Source organism: Hyposmocoma kahamanoa, unplaced genomic scaffold, assembly GCF_003589595.1.
Source record: "Hyposmocoma kahamanoa isolate Upper Pololo Valley unplaced genomic scaffold, ASM358959v1 181, whole genome shotgun sequence".
NCBI classification, from domain to species: domain Eukaryota; kingdom Metazoa; phylum Arthropoda; class Insecta; order Lepidoptera; family Cosmopterigidae; genus Hyposmocoma; species Hyposmocoma kahamanoa.
In genome coordinates this window covers 1,356,123-1,376,028 of record NW_020653712.1, presented here as the reverse complement: position 1 = coordinate 1,376,028, position 19,906 = coordinate 1,356,123, and the positions used below count along the sequence as shown (strand labels likewise).

The 19,906-nt window shown below is 37.0% G+C and overlaps 1 protein-coding gene across 1 annotated transcript in view; it reads right to left on the bottom strand.

The window, feature by feature from the left end:
- Window positions 1-672: 672 nt before the first annotated feature.
- Window positions 673-19,906, bottom strand: part of LOC113226059 (ATP-citrate synthase) — a 107,548-nt gene continuing 88,314 nt past the window's right edge. The window contains 10 exon segments of the mRNA XM_026458572.1: window positions 673-2,650; window positions 3,195-3,401; window positions 4,977-5,110; window positions 6,543-6,705; window positions 10,646-10,788; window positions 10,879-10,968; window positions 13,412-13,560; window positions 15,480-15,619; window positions 17,936-18,076; window positions 19,047-19,246. Coding sequence (XP_026314357.1) covers window positions 2,488-2,650; window positions 3,195-3,401; window positions 4,977-5,110; window positions 6,543-6,705; window positions 10,646-10,788; window positions 10,879-10,968; window positions 13,412-13,560; window positions 15,480-15,619; window positions 17,936-18,076; window positions 19,047-19,246 — 1,530 coding nt within the window. The 3' untranslated portion in view covers window positions 673-2,487.

Below are 19,906 nucleotides of genomic sequence, written 5' to 3'. Positions count from 1 at the left end.
CTGTACTATTTCAGTTTTCTAATTTGTGATTTCAGTGCAAACGTTGATATTGAGTTGATATTTAAAAGTGATATAAGGCCCATTTGCCCGATGAGTTGCCAGGGATGAATGGCCCTCATTTCGTCTCTATTTCTGGTAACATACCCGATGATACAAGGTGACTACGAATGTTGGCCTTCCGATGCTTAAAAGGGTGAATTTCCTCTTTAGGTTCAACTCATATTGGCGAAGAGTCGAAGCGTCGCGTCGCGTCCTGTTTTTCAACTACAACGCCTGGCAACACTGGCATTAGTACGCCCGGATCACAGTGTGGTCGGCGTCTGACGCCTCACTGCACCCAAGTTGCAGTTGAGCGGCTGCGCGCGTCGACGCGCGACTCCATACTTGTATAACACAAATTTGTATACACAAATAATGGGAAAATGAGATGAATATGCTATAGGCGAAAAACATGACGCGTCGCAACTCTGCGCCAGTGTGAGTTGAGCCTTAGGTGTTTGGTTTAAATGCTTGTAACAATTAACGTATTTATATTTATCAATGTCCACGAATAGCATTTAATTCAGCACATGTGAAATACCCTATTAGGAGAATTGCAGTTTCTAAAGTGAATATGGACGAATATATTACGTTATAACAAAAAAAAAGTGTGAAAAAAAAAGTAAAATATATTTTTTTCTATTTTATTAAAAATTTTGCACGATTTTCAATCATCATCAGATCTTGTTGTACTTAACACAAATGTATCATAAATAAACGAATGGAATGACAGGATACCTATACTTCATTTAGTACAGCTTCATTTGAAAAACACTCAAACCGTGTGCTGAGTGGGTACAGTATAATTTCAAATATCATCACTTAACACGAGATTTTGTGTGAGTATAATAATAGCCTTAATGTCCCACTGTTCTACACAGGTCTACTAACAAAGAGCATTAGGCCATTTACAATCGTTTACTAAAAATTCTTCAACTCGTTACTACTCTAAAATAACTGAGACCTGTGTCAAGCAGTAGAAAGTGGGCTTGAAAACTTAGAAAAGCAGCTAGAAAAAGTTTTAAAAAATCACTTTAGAGGCGGGACCAGTATTATGATGCTTATACTAAACAAAATAGAGTACCTTTTCATTTGTCACGAGAAACAGCTACACTTAATAACCCCCTAAAGCTAGAACTATTAACATTTTTTTATTTATTTAAAAACACCTACCGTACGTTTTTTCTTTTTTTGTAGAAATAACATTGCTTTAAAAAAAATCTACAAATCATATACTCTTAACTCGATTACGTTTAAGTTGTCACTTAATTGTCTAGCGGAAAAAACGCTGCTGAATTTGCGTACGCGCAATCACGCGTCAGGGCGCAAAATATATATATTTTTTATACTTATTATGGATTTACGATCGAGGCAAAGTACACGTGCAATTTCAGCTGCGTAATTTCAACTAGCTTAGCGATGTACCCTAGCAAACCGTGCCAGACGCTATGCCAACTAAGCCACGGAACCAACCAGCGGACCTCGCGAATTTTTCTATGCGCTTTTTGGCGGATCTATGTATTTGGTTTTGGCGGATCTATGTACTTCCCTTGACGAACTCTCACAAGGAGCTCTACTGCGACTAAACAGTCTGGTTCCAGTGCAGTCAGCTCGAAGGAATTTCCCTTTGTTTGTTTGGTCTTTATATAAAAATTAACTTGTCAAATACCCTATGAAGCATAAGACGGACTCCAAGTACTTGTTTTCGTGAGCAAAATCTCAAAAACAAAAGAATAACGATATTGTGCAACACTAAACTAATCGCTAATCTGTGATCGACTACTAATTCAAATTGGCTTCAATTCGTTCGAAAGCAAACTACGCTCTATGATGAACGCAAAAAATTAAGTATACCTAGACCTGAAAGTTTTTCTGCACGCGCAATTTTAGATACATAATTTGTGTTTTTTTTAATGTTAAATAGACACACCCTTTGCCACCATTTCATCCGATCTCAAGGCGAGCTATTCAAACGCTAGATTTTAGGAGGTTTTGGAGGCATCGGAGCGCAGAAAATTATGATATTTAAATATGAACAGGTGGAGAAAATTTGACACAGATCCAGCGTTGACAAGCACCCGATGACTGATGGGGCAGCGGGCAGTGCGGCGTGTCGTTAAACCGCAGGACAAAGGTTCTCTATAGAATTCATTCACTACAGTAGATACAAAAGCTTAGTTTGCGTCCGCTGTTGTTTCACAATTGAAACGTACGTACGTTTATTTGTATTACATAAGTCTTTGTATAAACAAAATGTTGTCTATATGTTTAAGATTATGTGTGTATAAATATTACGAATAGAGCAACACTCAAACAAACCCTTTAGGTTTAAGACTGCCTGGTACTTAGATAATAAATTATTGTAATATGAGCAAATAAATAAATAAAAAAAAACCAATGCCAAATTAAGTGACAACTTAAAAAGGTCCGCTCTCAATATCTGAAGTTTTAGTTTAACGGGCTCATATAGGTGATATCGTCCCACGGATGGCGGTACAGGGGCTGCTTCATGCGCTTCTGGTCGAGGTAATGCCCGACAAGGCCGATAGTTCGGCCTAAGACGAATAGTGCGTTGATTGAGCCCATTTGGATGTAGTTGTTTCCTTCTTCCCTGTTAAAAAAAGAATGAATATATATTGTAATTCGTTTATAGAAGCAGTGGAGTGAATGAGTGAAATTAATGAGTTAAGTGAATGAATAACTTGAACGAGTGACTTAAATTTGAGACAGGAATGAGTAGCTTCAACGAGTAAAATGAATGAATAAAGTGAATGATTAACTTGAATAAGTGAAATAATTGGGTGATGTTTGAAACATGAAACACCAGTGACTTGAACGAATGAATAAGTGGAGTGAATGAGTGAAATGAATTAGTATGCAGTGACTAATACAAATTTATTTAGTTTTCTCCTCACAAAGCTACAAGATGTATATTAAGAGTAAGGTACTTGGTAATAGTTACATTTGTGGGAGACTGGAGTCTAAACTAGGTCTAGCTTGTACTCACTCTCCAGGCCCCCACCTCTTGTAGTACAACACATGAAGTGGATAATGGAGAGACAAGAGAGACTACATGAAAACATTATATTATGAATGAGAGAATTGAACGAATCATTGGTAAGAACGAATGAATGGTAGCCAAGGCAGGCACTTACTGTGTGAACAGCTGACAATGGCGCAGCATGTCAACCATGGCGCAGGCGACGATGCCGTCCACGTTGAGGATGAGGTTGGGCTTCTTGCGGGTGGTGATGGCTTCCACGTCCAGCGCGTAGCGCGTCACGGGCCACGCCGGCCAGCGGGACGTCACGTACGCCTTCAATTCGCGCACGCGCGAGTCCGGGTTGTTTATTGACTTCACTCTGCGCATTAAAGTATTTACTCGAAACATTGTTCAGTAGACAAAAATCATAATCATCATAAACCTACTTGTACGTCACACTGTTGAGCACGGGTCTGCCTTCAGATGAGGTTTTAGGTCATCATAGTACGCCACCCTGGCCCAAAGAGAGTTGTTAACCTTCAAAGCACAGGTTTCATCACAATGTTTTCCTTCAAATTACATTTCGTACAAAAATTCCGAAAAACTCAAGAGGTGCGAGCCAGAGAAATATAGTAAATTTGACAGCTAAAGAAGGCGATAGTATGTAACGTTGAATGCAATCAACGAAACAATAAACAAACAATTATTAGCATAATTGAGTTTTAAAAAAACGTAAATTTTATTGAAACATTATATAATATGACTAAAAATATTTGAAGTACTGTTTTCGCACGAATTCCAAAATAAAATGCAATTTGGAGTTACTCTGAAATGTCCCGAGAATAGTTACGTCTTCAAGCTATTTTTTTAAATAATAGTGTTGTAAGCAATTAATCGCCGAATTTCACCGAAAAAATATTAAAAAAGAAATTACAAAAAATTATGAACATTATTTGAGATTGTTTGTTGTTGACATTGACAACTTCTAACTTATTGCCAGCCAAATAATTGAATATTTATGAAATCCTTGGTTTCTTGGTAATTTAATCTTTTTATGTAGTTATTTTATCGATGAACTTATACTTATTTACACTAAATTCTGGTAATAAACCATTTATAAATAACATAAAATCAAAATTAAAAGAATTGGATACAGTTACTCGGAATGTGGGACAATTTTACGAAAGAGGAATTGCTACAGAATTGCAAGAAGTTCTGTAAATGAATTGCTTTTAACAGAATTGCACGATTTGGCCTTTTAGGCCCCCAGAACAACAATGAACCGAAAAATAATCTAAACAATCATAAACTCTTAGAATTTTTAATCGATGTCTCGTGAAAATCGTATAATGTGATTAGTGATATGATTAGTCCACGATGACAAGTGTCAAATTTGGCCTCTTATTTGGTGACGACTATAATATGGTTGGCATTATTATTAGACATAACTCGTTGATGGCTACCACGACAGTCAGCTTATATGGTGATGTGATGTGATGTATATATACTTTTGTAATATTCTTAGTGTTTAAAATAAATAAATAAATAAAATAAATAAATAAAATCATGGGACATGTGTTTACCAGCTGAAGAGCTCCTTGTGAAAAAGTTCGTCCAGGGAAGTACTGCCACCTTACCTATTTCTGCCGCCAAGCAGTAATGTAAACGTAACTGCGTTCTGGTTTTGAAGGGTAAGAATCCTGGTGATATTAAAGGCACATGGGACTTGTCAACTCATGTCTCAGGGTGACGGACGCAGTGGCAGTGCTCCTCAGATCTTTGCAGTTATATATAACCATCGCGAAAACCTAATATCTTAATAACTACAAATTTTTTTAGTCGAGCAATTTGGATATAATATCCGAGGCCAAAGAACGGACAAAGCTATGAAAACCGAGGCCACACCAGTGAATAAAGTAAAAATCAATTAGAACCTCAACTACGTAGTCGTTACCTGTGTCCGATGCCCATGATGAGTTCACCCTTAGCTCTCTTCTCATTGACAAACTCCTGCGGGTGCTGACCCTTATCGTACGCGGCACAGAAATCTGCCGCCGCGCGATCCAGCGCTCCACCAAATCTGTCACCCTGGTAAGAAATAATTATAATTTTTTTATAAAAAAAACTGACCTCAAAATTTCGTGGAATTACATCTATTTGCCAAGTTTTATTGAAATCGGTTACCGGAAAGTGCGTGAAACCGAATTCGTCCCCTAGTTTGTCACGCTAGAGGTGGAATACTTTCTTCAAATTTAAATGGGATCAATACTGAGGTACCCTCTTTCCAACAAAAAAAAAGAATAATTAAAATAAGTTCACAAATGCCGGAGCAAAAACAAAGAAGTACAGTCGAATTGAGAACCTCCACCTTTTTTAAAGTCGGTTAAAAATGCCGTGGTGAAATATCAAACAGCTATTTTTATTAAAATCAGTAGTTATCGAAATGGCGTCAGCTATAATTTACATTGATAAGTTCCCTGTCTACAATAGAATGGTAATATAAAGCAAGTACAATACATAAGATTTTATTGAGCATCATGATGTTTTATTACAATGGTATTGATTTATTTATAATATATACATAATCAAAGCCGCCTGTCGTTATTAAAATATCGTGACTAAACATTGATTTCGATACTAATAGACCTATTGTCAAAATAAGAATAAAGAATACAATAACACGATTAGGTAGCATTAGAACGTCGTATAGGTTTACCAGAATCCGATGACATTTAGACAAATTTAAATTTGTAGTGGGCAACATCAATATAGTAGGAAAAAATGTACTAGATACTTCATATATATTTTAATAGACCAGAATTGTTCTACCCTCGTACATGTTTTAAGATCTGTATGAATTTGTGTGTGAGGAAAGCAAATAATTTCTGACACATTTTAAAATTCAACAAAAATATATCAATTACATTGTGGGTTACGTTACGTTTGCAGTTTGAAGTAACTCGCATTTACGCCAATTATGTTTTTTTGTCAACCATTGTCTACACACTGTAGTCTTGCCGACCAGCACCAGTACCAACAAAAATTACGTACCACATACATTGATGTGGCTTCGTTAAAATTTCAAGAATCAAGTTTATTTACTAATCGGCAAGATTTGAGACCCGCTACTAAATAGTAAATTGTGACTTACACGCACCTAATTCGCCGTTGATTTCGCGATAAACATTATTAAAATGTCTTTTGCTTGATATTGAAGCGGATTCTCGATAATTATTGCTACAAAATCGTTATTTTCAAGCGAAAAAAGTTTAGTAGACAGCCATTTGATACAAGTCATATTTTGAATCGACACGTGACAAGTTAACATTGCCAGGTGAAAGTCGTTCGATTTTTCTAATGTTTAATGCAATGGGATTCTTGAAATTGGGTCCCAAGATGCTGGCAGTGTACCCCCTTTGTATGGCTAAGTGCTAATGAGTTGTGCAAAGTAGTGTAGATAGTGTATTTGAATTTCAAAGGGTGGTTTTTATAAAAACATGTTGATTGCATGGTAACTTACAATTGTAAGCAGCCCACTGACAACTGAAGAGATGAGGTCCTTGCCGGCTCTCGCCGTGACCATGGTGTTGTGTGCGCCGGAAACAGCAGGTCCGTGGTCGGCGGTCACAATTAGAACAAGTTCGAAGAATTTACACGCCCAATCTGGTAGCTCCCGCTGGAACCTGTGATTATTTCAAAATTAGATTAAAATTGCCAAACGGTTACCATCCTGTCGAGAATAACGTTGTAGCAGTTTTTTGGTAATGTTGACTGCTTTGACTTATTGGCTGATATTTCGTTTATTGTACCTACTCGTTCTATGAGACACTATCACCCTATTGCAGTTCCCTTAGTGAGGACTATCTATAGACAAAATAGTTTTCTATGTAGAGCTAACAAGAGCTTGGATAGTGTGCTGAGCAATCATGACCTTGAAGTTGATATATTCAATTGTAATGTTGATGCACTAAAGCGTAAACTCACGGATATTCTGTTTACCTAAGTTAATTAAATAAATTGTGATTACCGCAGGTATTGGGTTATTATATTTATGTAAGTGCACGATGCATTGACCTACCAACAAATGGACCTAGGGTCTAATACAAAAACCACGAAAAAATGGCCGAGGTTAACATATACAAACGTAGTAACACGTAACGAAATATAAAAAAACTAAAACATTTAATTTAAATTGTAACGTCATTCCAGTACTGCCTAAATTTGCTTACAACAATTTAAGGGCCCAAAAACACCATATTCAGCTTCTACTGGAAACCTATCAAAATGCACCATATTTAGCTTCGACTAAAAATTACTTGAACACAAGAGTAATGGAATATATGTAGCTTTTTTCGTAAATATTAATTAATTTATTTATATATATTATTATGTCGAATTTTGTACAAATTCACTTAAAGGTATAATAAAGAGTTGGGCAGATACATATATACAATTATTACTACAAATGTGAAAATAAGCGTGTACTATAAGAAATGTACCGATATTCTAACTAAACGTACTACCGATTTATAATAAAACCGTTACGCTTTCGAGTAATTTTGAGGCCTTTTACATAGATAAAATTAGCTTTTGTTTTGTAATCTTCGTAAAAACAAATTATGAAAATTCGAGCTAATGTTATTTCGGGCAAATGTATTTTCTGACTTCTGATAGGTAATCCCATGCCGTAAAACGAGTACAACAATATTTTTTTAGTTATTACTAACGTTTAATAAAAAAATCATTTTAAAAATAGGATTAAAATCAAAGCAACTCTACAGTTTCTTTGTTCTAAATATTTCAATCGCTTGTGGTTCGAACAATTGAAAATGACCAAGAAGTTTATATAAGCTTCTTAAAACTGACGGAATGGGTCTCTTTCCATCTTTTGCGCATGCAATGAGTAGAAAAAGGACAGTGCTTTTGTAATTTATATTTATGATTCAGTTATATATAAATTAAATACTATAATACTGTACAAAATAACACTTAAATGACAACTATGATAACACAATATATTTGTTTAGTGAAAATATGATACAAAATCCTCGTTTTCACACTTTACTGCAGTAATTTTTACAAGTTATTATTATTGGTATTGCACGATTGACAACCGCGCTGTCACTCGAACAAACGAAGACTATTGCGCGATTGACGCTCTGTATGCGATTTTAACGATCTTAACCCTACAGGGGTGGACACTTATTAGCGCGAACCCGACGTCCATTTATTGGTAGGTCAATGGCACGATGTTAAGAAATACTGTTTATTGTTCATTTGTTTAACCCTCGTGTATGATTTGTCTGAAGCTATAGGTGGAAACCTGTAATTGGCTTTATGTTTATATTTCTGTTTTTATTAAATGTAAGAAGCTGTTGGTTTTCCATAAATAAATAAATAAATAAAAACAAATTAAAACTAGAATTTTGTTTCATTCACTGTTTTGGTAGGTTCGACACGAACAAAACAAATATAGTACCCTCATTATTTTTAACATTTAATTTTTGATAATTTTAACGTGGGTAGGTTTTGTTTGACTGGGCTCATTGTCTACCTTGTCTATTTATTTACGTAAAGACATTAATTAATTATATATTAATCCAACAGTACACACGGAAACTCCCTAAATATTTCTGTGTGTTAGTGTACATATTTTTAGTAAAATAACAAATTGATCTCTTAGCCAGTATTTGTATTACCACTTCTTCATGTCAACTTATCTGTGGTTGCGATTTGACCTTCTTAAGGTCGAAATACTCTCGTCCATGACCATATTTGGTAATGCGTTTTCGAAAAGACGTAAATTTCACGGAGGGGGTTGGCCTGCAAATAAGCCCCCAGCCCCTGGTCCACTTTTTCTCGTCATTACTGTACTGCTGAGTTAATAAATAATTTGCGTAAAACTACTCCTGCTTACTCTGGATTTGAGATCGTACCACCGAGCTACGTCTGTAGCGTCACACAGAACGCATACTCCGCGTGTCTACCTTCCCGCGGACCACTCCGTCGGTCTATCTTCGCTCCGAGCCTACCCTCACCGCGGGTCTACCTTCTCCGCGTCACCGTGGTCACGGCAGCCTAGTCGCCTCAGACCAGTGCGGCCCACTGAGGCCGTGACTAGCGTTCGGTTACGTCATTCGCGAGTGCTTCGTAAATTAAGGTAAGTGTCCCATTGCGTGTCATCGCTGAGCGAACTATCCGATGTACCGACCCTTGAGCAATTTTTTGTAAAAATTTGAAATATACTGGTGAAACCATCTATTGAATTTTATTTTTCTGGAAACCAGGGGCACTAAAACCCAAGCATTTTAGTATTAGTTTTGTAATATCAGCAATAATAAATTTAGTCTGTTATGATACCTAAGAGTAGGGTAGTAGCACACAGTCCAGGCGTCATAAATTCTGTAGGTGAGATACCAGGCGTCTGCTGGGAAAGCCCTGGTTGGTCAGCATTACAGTTGGTAAGTTTGCACAATGTTTATTACTAACTTAGGTACAGTATTTGTTGACAAAACAGCCTGAAGATAGAGTATGACGAATCAATAACAGAATTAGAATGAGACCCACCACTTGTACTAAAGGTATAAAAGGGCATGAAGCGGTGACAGAGGAAGGGCTGTAGGTGTGTGTGTGGAGGCCCGTCATAGGGATCAAAGGATCCCACTAGTTCAGATCCAGAGGATCGATGTTAGGTCAATGACCTATTAGAACAATGTAGTCCAATGCAGTAGAATGAAATTAAAAGAGGTATACGTAAAGAAAGATACTCTATTAAAGGCTATTGTGATAGAAAACAATGTCGCATATGTAATGTACATTATGATTGAACCCTAGGCGTGGCGACACATCCTGGTCTGCCACGCTGAGGTCCCGCGTTCGTTTCCCCGGGCCGGGAGAAATATTTGTAAGGTCTACATTTATTTATCTCGTGAGTTTGGGTGTACACAGTTTATGGTTAACTATGTGTGTATCTATAGGTATTCAAGGCTCTGCAGTTCACATCTACTAATCCCGAGTCACTGATAAGCGTCCAGCTACGCTTTTCAAGTGAATCTAAGGTGGATAGTTGGTATTTAACAGAACCATCCCACAGGTGGCAGCAGTAAGTACTCCATACACGATCGGACTTGTGCTTGGTACAGCTGAAGCAACTGACTACAGGTCCATTCCAAGTAGCTGGAAGACGGTTGGTATATTGTTGACTATGGATATATTACGAAATGTCGGATTCAAGTCAAAGGGACTTCGTTTTGTGGAGGACAGACACGCCTACGTTTTGGTAACGTTAAATTTGACAAGACTGGATTTGCTCCAATCGAAGACTCTCAAAACATTGCCAATATTTAATTGTGCAGTGCACAACGGGAAGTGAGCGTACTCCAATACCTATCTGGAAAATAGGGAGGGTGCTGTACGTGCACCCGGGGCGGCTCACCTAAGGCACTAGCCTTTTGAGAAAAAAATGAAGTCAGTGCTGATCTGAGGTCAGGACCTGACTTAGATGGTCCCTGTGCGTGCTTGATTGCACAGGTTATAGTGCCCTACTCCTGCATAACCAAGAGGCTGATAGGAAGGGGCATTATAAACAAAACTTATGTAGAAAGATATGGGGACGTTACTCACCAAAGCAGACTGATGGTTCCGCCAACGCCTAGCTGTCTCTCGAGGATCTGCGTGATAGGCACTCCGCAGTACGAAAGCTCTTGCCCACGTTCGTCACAGATCGTGCTTATGAACGCAGCTGGTTTGCGAATGAGACCCAATTTCTGTTAATCAAAAGAAAATAACATTTTAAATGTCATTATTAAATTAAGAACTCACGGTAATGTCCGAAAATGTGACAGACTTATGCTTACCCTCGCCCAATCGTAGTCCATTGGTACTTTCGGAGGCTCGATCTCTTCTTTAACGATAATCTTCCCTTCGTTTACTAATTTCTCGTACACCTTGAAAAATAAGAATAAAAATAATAATAAGAAACTTATATATACCACAAATATTGGTAACAATTATTTGAAACATTAAACTTCATATACAAAAAGTCATCTGTAAGTTAACGACTAATATAAATCAAGTTAACAGCCAATTAAGTAACGCACGCACACACACGCACACACTCAACTTAGCCCCGCACTAGGGAAACCCTGTGTCGCGGTTGCCATGTACACACTCATAGACAACCACAAATTACACACAAACTCACGAGATAAATAAATGTAGGTCACACAAATATTTCTCACGGCCCCGGAATCGAATCTTGGACCTCTCCGTGGCAGTCCGGCATGGTAACCGTTCGGCCACGGAGTCAGTTAAAAACTTCTTTCATGATTTATTCATTACGAGCCAATATTATATTATTACAATATCTAATGTGGTTGGCTAAAAGACTATGTCTCAGGCTGTTAAACCATTTAAATGTCATATAATGACACGGCCGACACGTCAAGGTCAGACATTTTTATTCCTGTGTTTCATTTGATTCACGTTTCTGGAGTATTAGTATCTGTGTTTTTGATATACTCATCATTGAATTTTGGCTATTCTTTTATTTATTTATAAACATGTGTTACACATTAACACACACATGCACCTTGACAAGTATCGCAACATGGAAAGGGAGAGGGGGTCTTTACGGACATTCTCTGGATCGAACCCGATTAACGGCTACAATGTAAGCTGTCAAATCACGACAATGTACGTTTCGTCGAACGCTGTAACTTTTATTCATATAACTGTAGAATTACATTTTCTGCAATTTTTAATAAATTTAAAAAAATTTGTTAATCATCGAGTATATAACCAGAAATAAAGTCGATATGTCTTTTATTTTGTTTTGAAAACTATTCTGCCATATCATTACTGTGACAACTGCGCTCCGATTGGCTAGCCCGAGTTCGAAACAATTGACGAGTGTCGTCAACTGTTTCACTTCAAATCGACTAGTTTAACTTGAGCTTTGCTATAATGGAAGAAAATTGAAAAGTTACATATTTAATTGCCGATGAAATGTGATTCCGTTTGTCTTGTAATTAGATGTTTTGCTGTTTTTCCCACACCACCGAATTGTTAGAAATATTATCTTTATTACAATAAATACAGAATATTTTTGGAATATACGTAGAAGTACTCACAGGTCAGTTGTAGGCGATATAATATTTCAGTTTTCTAATTTATATTATTAATAATTTGTGATTTCAGCGCAAACGAGAGTTGATATTTAAAAATGATATAAGGCCCATTTGCCTGATAATTTGACAGTGGTGGATAGCCCCTATCTCGTCTTTATTTCTGGTTGTATAATCGATGCAGTTAATGGATAATTTTCCTATATAGTTTTAGAAATTTTTTGACATGAACTGTAACCTCGGTACACAATTGGGCCCAAAAATGAAGGTATCCTTTCCATTGTATAACACATTTCATATCGATCGGATCTACAACAGCTGAGAACAGAAGCTCATCAAACATAGTTAAGCAATAACCCAATTAAATAAGCCTTAAAATAAAACCAATTAAATAAGCCTTAAAATAAAAAAGAGTTCGAAGCCATTGACGGGTGTCGTCAACTGTTTCACTTCAAATCGACCAGTTAACTTGAGCTTTGCTATAATGGACGAAAATTGCAAAATTACATATTTAATATTTAATTACCGATGAAATGTGATTCCGTTTGTTTTGTAATTAGATGTTTTGCTGTTTTTCCTACACCACCGAATAGAACAGCACAGCAATGTTAGAGATATTATGTTTATTACAATAAATACAGAATATTTTTTGGAATGTACGGAGACGTACACACAGGTCAATAGTTGGCCTGTCTATATTTCAGTGCAAACGAGAGTTGATATTTATAAGAGCTGTATCGCTAATGTGTTACAAGGAATATATGGCCCTTATTTCGTCTCTATTTCTGGTTATATACTCGATGGATAAGACAGAAAGACTTTAATATGACAATCAGAAGATATATCGATCTGATAAATGTATATTTGATAAACCTCCCCGTGTATATTTATTTCAGTTGACAAAGCTGTGTTGCCATAACTAAAACTTATTTTTTATTGCGAATATTAACTCGGTAAGATACCGCACTAGAATTATTCGTTCTTTTTAACCGACTTCATGTTAATTTGGTAATGAACTATACATTATGAACAACAAGGACAACGATATGAAATTGCGTATATAGCTATGCCGATCACTTGAATTTGACAGTTAAATGTGGATATAATAGCTTTTTTTATCGCAGCGGCATACTACGGGGCAGGTGTAATACAGTCCACTGATATTCAAGATGAATAAAACAAAAGTGAAATATTGGAAGTTTTACTAAAGGACTTTACAATACTCTACCCATTCCAAATTACAAGACTTAAATATAGTTCATACCTTTCGAACGGATGTCCCTAGGGAGTCGAACGACTCCGGCACCGTGGCACCAAAGGACTTGAGTCCGGCGTTCTTGGCGACGGCCTTCTCTAACGCGGAGCCGGCCAGGGAACCCGCATGCCCGAACTGCACTTCCGATGTGAACATATCTATGGTAAATAATAGTGGCGTTAAAATTTGACAAAGACATTGATTTACAGTGCTTCTATTTTCTCAATGTCCCTCGATAATCACCGGATTTCTGGATGCACACGAATATTAATTTTCATACTCATTATTTATTAGATTGAAAATCTATAACAAATCGAGTTCTTAGGTTTTCGCGAGTGTTACACATAGGAAATGAAACTATTTTTCCGGATTTAAATCGCGTATATTTGTTTTTTCAAACAAACCGACGTTTCGGGCCCTTTACAGGTCCCATGGTCACGGTTGGCTGAGGTGGTACAGTCTTCAACCAGTTATGTCTAATATTGATGCAAACCACCCTATTTTTTCACTATAGTTACAATAGTTACTAATTAAATACCTTATTTTTAATTTTACAAAGAAAACATTCCAATTTACGCTACATTAAGTATTACAAATTATTTTATTGAATGAATTTTTATTATGTTCAATTTATTATTAATTAATAATAGAAATTAGAATAAATTAAAACATATTAATTATTACTGTAGTCTTATGTCTGTTTGGGATTTCTCATTAGAGGATATACTGGATCCCAAACTGGTGGTACGGAGAAACCATCTTCCCTGTTGAAATTAGGATGTTTTTTAATTTCAATGGCCTCTCGCAGCATCCTGGGTAGATAACGGACTTCTTTTTTTTTTTTCACTTTTCACATTTCACTTCTCATGCTCTTAAAGTTCGTATTTATGCTGGGTGTAGGCTGCATAAAATAGGATTTTATACTCTAGTGCATAAAATAAAAAAACCATCACATCAAATGTCTAATTGTTGTAATTTTACATTTAATTTTAATTAAATAATCGTTTATTTGTAATATTGCTGTTTAATTTCCTCGCAATCGAAGTGAAAAGCAGAGTGTATAACTCGTTCATAAAACCCATTCAACCCTCGACTTAAGTATCCGTCGGATAAACTCGTCTCGGGTAAAGTGACGCGTTTTATGCACTTGTCATACAATCTACTATTTTTCCGGTTATTAATCATTTTAATTCAAGCGAGAAGAAGTTTGCCGGGTGACATTGAGAAAATAGAAGTACTGCACATGAACTTACTGTAGGCGACTTTAGCCTTTATCCATACGAACATATACAGTACATCAATATTACAATTTATAAAACGACATCTCTTGTCAATTCCTGGTATGCTTAAAGCAGGGTTTCCTAACTTTTTCATGGATCCCACTTAAGAGACCCTTTCCGAAAAGATGAAGAAGAAAGGCTCGCGGGCAGCATTGGCTCGCGTCTCGCTCTCCAATAATGGATGGCCGTCAAAGGACGCGATTTTTTTATGATATCAAGTTACGGGACAAACAAGTTATGCGCCTGATCGTAAGCGACACCTGCCTGTTCGCATCACAAAGATCCGAGGGGCACTGCCACTGCGCCCGTCACCCTGAGACTTAAATTGACAGGTCCCATGTGCCTGTAATTTCACCAGCACGCCTACCGTTCAAAACGGAACGCAACAATCCTCACATTAGTACAAATGTTATAACAATTGGTCAGATACCTACTTACCTATTCAAATTCTAATTACGTAAGCAAGATCTAGATTAAATAGCGGCCTATTCCACCAGCTGTCCCCCCTGGCGGAGACAAGTGGTTTTTTTTGCAGTTTTCGCTACCACACCATCAATGGTTGGGATAAGTGGAAATTCATTTCTACACATTTATTGACAAAAAATGTTCTTTACCTGTGCCATTATTGGTTGCCTAGCAACGTTTTGTTATGAAACATTTTATATAGAATTTGGGCATGGTGCGTACAGGTCTGGCGAGTGCTTCATGGGTGCAATATATGTGGCGAAAGAACCCCACGCGAACACAACGTAATGCACGTGTGCAGATCGCCAATCTGTACATAGTTCTTTACTCACCGGAGCAAGTTCCGATGCACCATGCGACCATGGGTTTCTTGATGATGCCATCCCGCATGGCTCTGCACACATGGTATTCCTCTACTCCGCCTACTTCGCCTAGGAGTACAAGCATTTTCACATTCGGATCCGCTTCGAATCTGTTGACAAAATACCATGGAATATTATATGGCACTAAACGGCAGTGGCAGGAGCAATTCAGGACTTTTTTAATCATAAACTGCCTGTGCGGTCGAACGGTTCTCATGCTAGACTGCCACGCAGAGATTCAGTTCGATTCCCGGGCCGGGAGAAATATTTGTGGCCTACATTTAGTTCTCTCGTGAGTTTGGGTGTAATTTGCCGTTGTCTGTTTGTGTCCATGGCACCCGCGATACAGAGTTTCTCTAGTGCGGGCCCATGAGTGTGTGCGTTATTATTATTAAATATAAACTTTATTACATAATACAACATAGTACAAACGGCGGACTTAATGCCATAAAGCATTCGGTACCAGTCAACCATTGGGACAAACAGGAAAAAAAAATAGGTTGGTGCTACATTAATGGCGTATGTGCACCAGGACTATACTCTAGCCAAATTTAATGTAGAATAAATGTTAACAAACAAAAACATATGATTTTTGGGGTTTTCATCTCAGAATCTTTCACAGTTACCACAATTTCAATATTTTCCAAAGATATTCGACTAGTTTATGGATAATGCTAAATCTTGAAGCTATGTTTATAAAGACTATTATTCAACAGAAGTTTTAAATCACCTAAAGATGATTTAAAAATTGCGACCATTCGAGTTCTGGTAGTAAAATAATATCAAATAAAATCTTACAATTTTGTTTCTTTTCATCTACCATTACCTACCATATAGCAGTGAATATTAATAGGATGCAAAAACTTCTTTTTATTCCTAAATCATACGTATCAATATGTATTTTGTAAACTTTACATAATTGGCTAGGTAGGTAAGTATTACTTCTACGTAACCCAATTACCTACTTACCTATTTAAATTCAAATTAAGGGAGCAGGCCGTGGGAAGAGCAAGCCTTAATAATGAGCATTGAAAAAAATGTTCTTTTCCTATGCCATCATTGGTTGCCTAACAACGTTTTCTTATTAAACATTCTACATCGAACTGCGAGAATAGCAGTGTCTCGCAGCTTATGTCGCTCTCGCGCAAATCGCGTCCTGTTGTACTGGTCCTACAGGTCCGCAGGCGACCGCCGGTATAAATACCGAAGCGACTAGGTGTAAACCACAGAACAATAAATACAGTAAGTGATTAGTTAGCGTTTGACGCGTGCCAACTACAGGTCTCGAAAGACCTATCTGAGCTGTCCGCCATTTTCGCTTTGCATGGTATGGTTGTGTCATTCTTTCGTGCAAATTCTCTAAAATCCTAGAAAAATGCCTTATTGTGCTGTGTTGGGAATATTACCCGTGGTGGTATTTCATATAATCGGAGTCTTATTTTAATAAATTTTCCCATAATATACCCCGGCAATATGGTCGCTTTTTTTTGGAGAACTAAATTAATTATCCAATTCGTCGTCGTTCAGCAATTAGTCGCTAGATGGCAGCACATAGACTGAAATTTTAATATGATATCAAAACGTTGTAACTTGCTATAATAGGTACTGATGGTATAAAACTTCGCTGATGAAAAACGAATATACGATATGTTAAAAACGAAACAGAGTAAAGTTTAAATTATATTAACAATTCAGAATTTGTTAATTCTTTTTAAATTTGAAACTACGACCAATTAATATCAAGATTTTGTAGTGTTTCAAATTCAGAATGTGTGAGTTTTGGCGACATCGGTTCTCATAGTAATCGCGTCTGAAAGCACTTTCATTGTTTTTTTTCTTCCGTAGTGTAAACAACAATAAACAACTTTTGTTTGAAAAATCGAATTCCCATTTTCTGTCCTCTTACAAATTGACTTACAATTAAATGGACGACGGGTCTAATACAAAAACCACGAAAAAAATGTCAAGGAAAAAAATGTAAAGAAATATGAAATAGCTAAAACGTTGAGTTTAAATTGTAATGTCATCGCAGTACTGTCTAATTTTGCTTGCTTCGCAGTCAGTCGAACAAACGAAGACTAAAGCGTGAATGACGCTCTGTATACGATTTTAACGCCCTATAAGTTCGGACACTTTTTAGCGCGGACCCGACGTCCGTATAATTGTAAGTCAATGCCTCTGTGTTATCTATTTTGTGCTACTGATCACCTTGGAACTAAACTTCAATAAACAAGACTGTGCCATCTTCTCGCCAATCGAAGATTCACCGCTGCCATTGTAGTCAAGGATAGAACGCGTGAGTACTTTGATACCATTTTAGCCAGGATAGCACAGGCAAAAGAATTACTGTAGCGCCATACAGTCCACCTACAGCTGCAGTGGCTCGACTTCCTCACGCTACAAAGGTAAATAAAAAATCATATTACCTGAGTAAATGATCGATAAATGTGGTTCCAGGGTAGCGATCACCACCGATGGCGACTCCCTCGCAGACGCCGTCGGCCTCCTTCGACAGGATGTTATTGAGCTCGTTGCTCATACCGCCTGAACGAGAGACATACGCCACGCTGTAAGAAAAAAGAAACAATAATGTGATAAATGGTATGAAAATACCAGCCACAGTTACTATATTGTTGAAGGTCATACGTGGACAAGTTCCACGTGCCTGTAATTTCACCAACACCCTTACCCTTCAAAACCGGAACGCAGTAATGCTGACATTATTGCTTGGCGGCAGAAGTAGTTAAGGTGGCATTACTTCCCTGGACGAACTTTGGTGAAATTACAAGCAGATGAGACTTTGTTTATTTATTTATTTATATATTCAGAAAATGTGTAACATAACAGTTTGCACCATGGCGTAACAGCAATTCATCAAACAACCGTAATTTAAATAGAAATACTTATAAAAAAAAGATACTTACTAATCTAATTTAAAATAAATTTAGGAAATGAAACTATTTTTCCGGATTTAAATCGCGTATTTTTGTTTTTCAAACAAACCGACGTTTCGGTCACTTTACAGTTCCCATGGTCACGGTTGACTGAGGTGGTACAGTCATCAACCAGTTGTGTCTAATATGCAAACCACCCTATTTTTTCACTATAGTTACAAAAGTTATTAATTAAATACCTTATTTGTAATTTTACAAAGAAACATTCCAATTTACGCTACATTTTACTAATTATTTTATTGTATAAATTTTTATTAAAATTTTAAATTAATTTAACTAACATCCATTCATTAGCTATGTTGAGTGTGTGCGTTATTATTATCCTTAGTTCTTTCTACTTGACTTGTCAACTTATGTCTCAGGGTGACAGGCGCAGTGGCAGTGCCCCTTAGATCTTTGCGATTTACAGCTCCGAGTGGCACTGCAACTGTTATGGACAGGCGTGTCGCTTACCATCAGGCGCACGACTTGAACGTCGCGTCACATGATATTATAAAAAAAAAGAACTCTTCTTGTTGCAAGTCAACGTCGATACAACCTGTGTTTTCACAAATAAATGAATTATTAATTTAAGTATACCAACCTGCCTGGCCTGTACAGCTTACTGTCAATAATATTGTCAATCATGCCGGCTGTGTTGCCAATCTTGAAGCAGCCTGGTTTGATACCGCCCACAGTAGCTGGGCCAATGATATTTACCTTTGGGAATGAAAAAGGATAATAAGAAATAATCTCAGCACAGAGTACTAAAAAAACCGACCTCAAAAGTACGTGGAATTACGTCTATTTGCTAAGTTTAATTGAAATATCCCCTAGTTCGCCACTATACAGGACTTGATACTGGAGATAATAAAAATAGGTTCTCACTACGACACTACTCAAAGTATATCGAGGGAAAAACGCCTTGAGTTGGATAAATAGCAAAGTCAACTAAATAATTGCTAAAAGTAATTGCTCCTAAATTAAAGTTAGGCGCTATTTATAAAAATGAATCTTCATGCGTGAACAGCCACCCTTAGAGGTGGATGATTTCCTTCAAAATGAAATGGGACCACTATGGAAGTACCCCCTTTCCAACAAAAAAAGAATAATGAAAATCGGTTCACAAATACCGGAGTTATCGCGTAACATACATACAAAAAAAAAACATACAGTCGAATTGAGAACCTCCTCCTTTTTTGAAGTCAGTTAAAAAAAGAAAGATCAGTTTAAGTATGGTATGTTTACGTAAGTTTGAAGTCATAAACATAGAATGTGTAATAAGTACTATACTCTACCCTATATTCCCGAAATTATTAAAAATAAACGGCTAAAAAGCAAAAAGTTATGTCTTACAAAAACAATTCACTTTCCATGCAATTTACGTTCACCATTCAAAATTCGTTCACCTTTTCTTATTAAAATCGTATCATGACGTGCCATTTGCCATGCAAATTGCGGTCT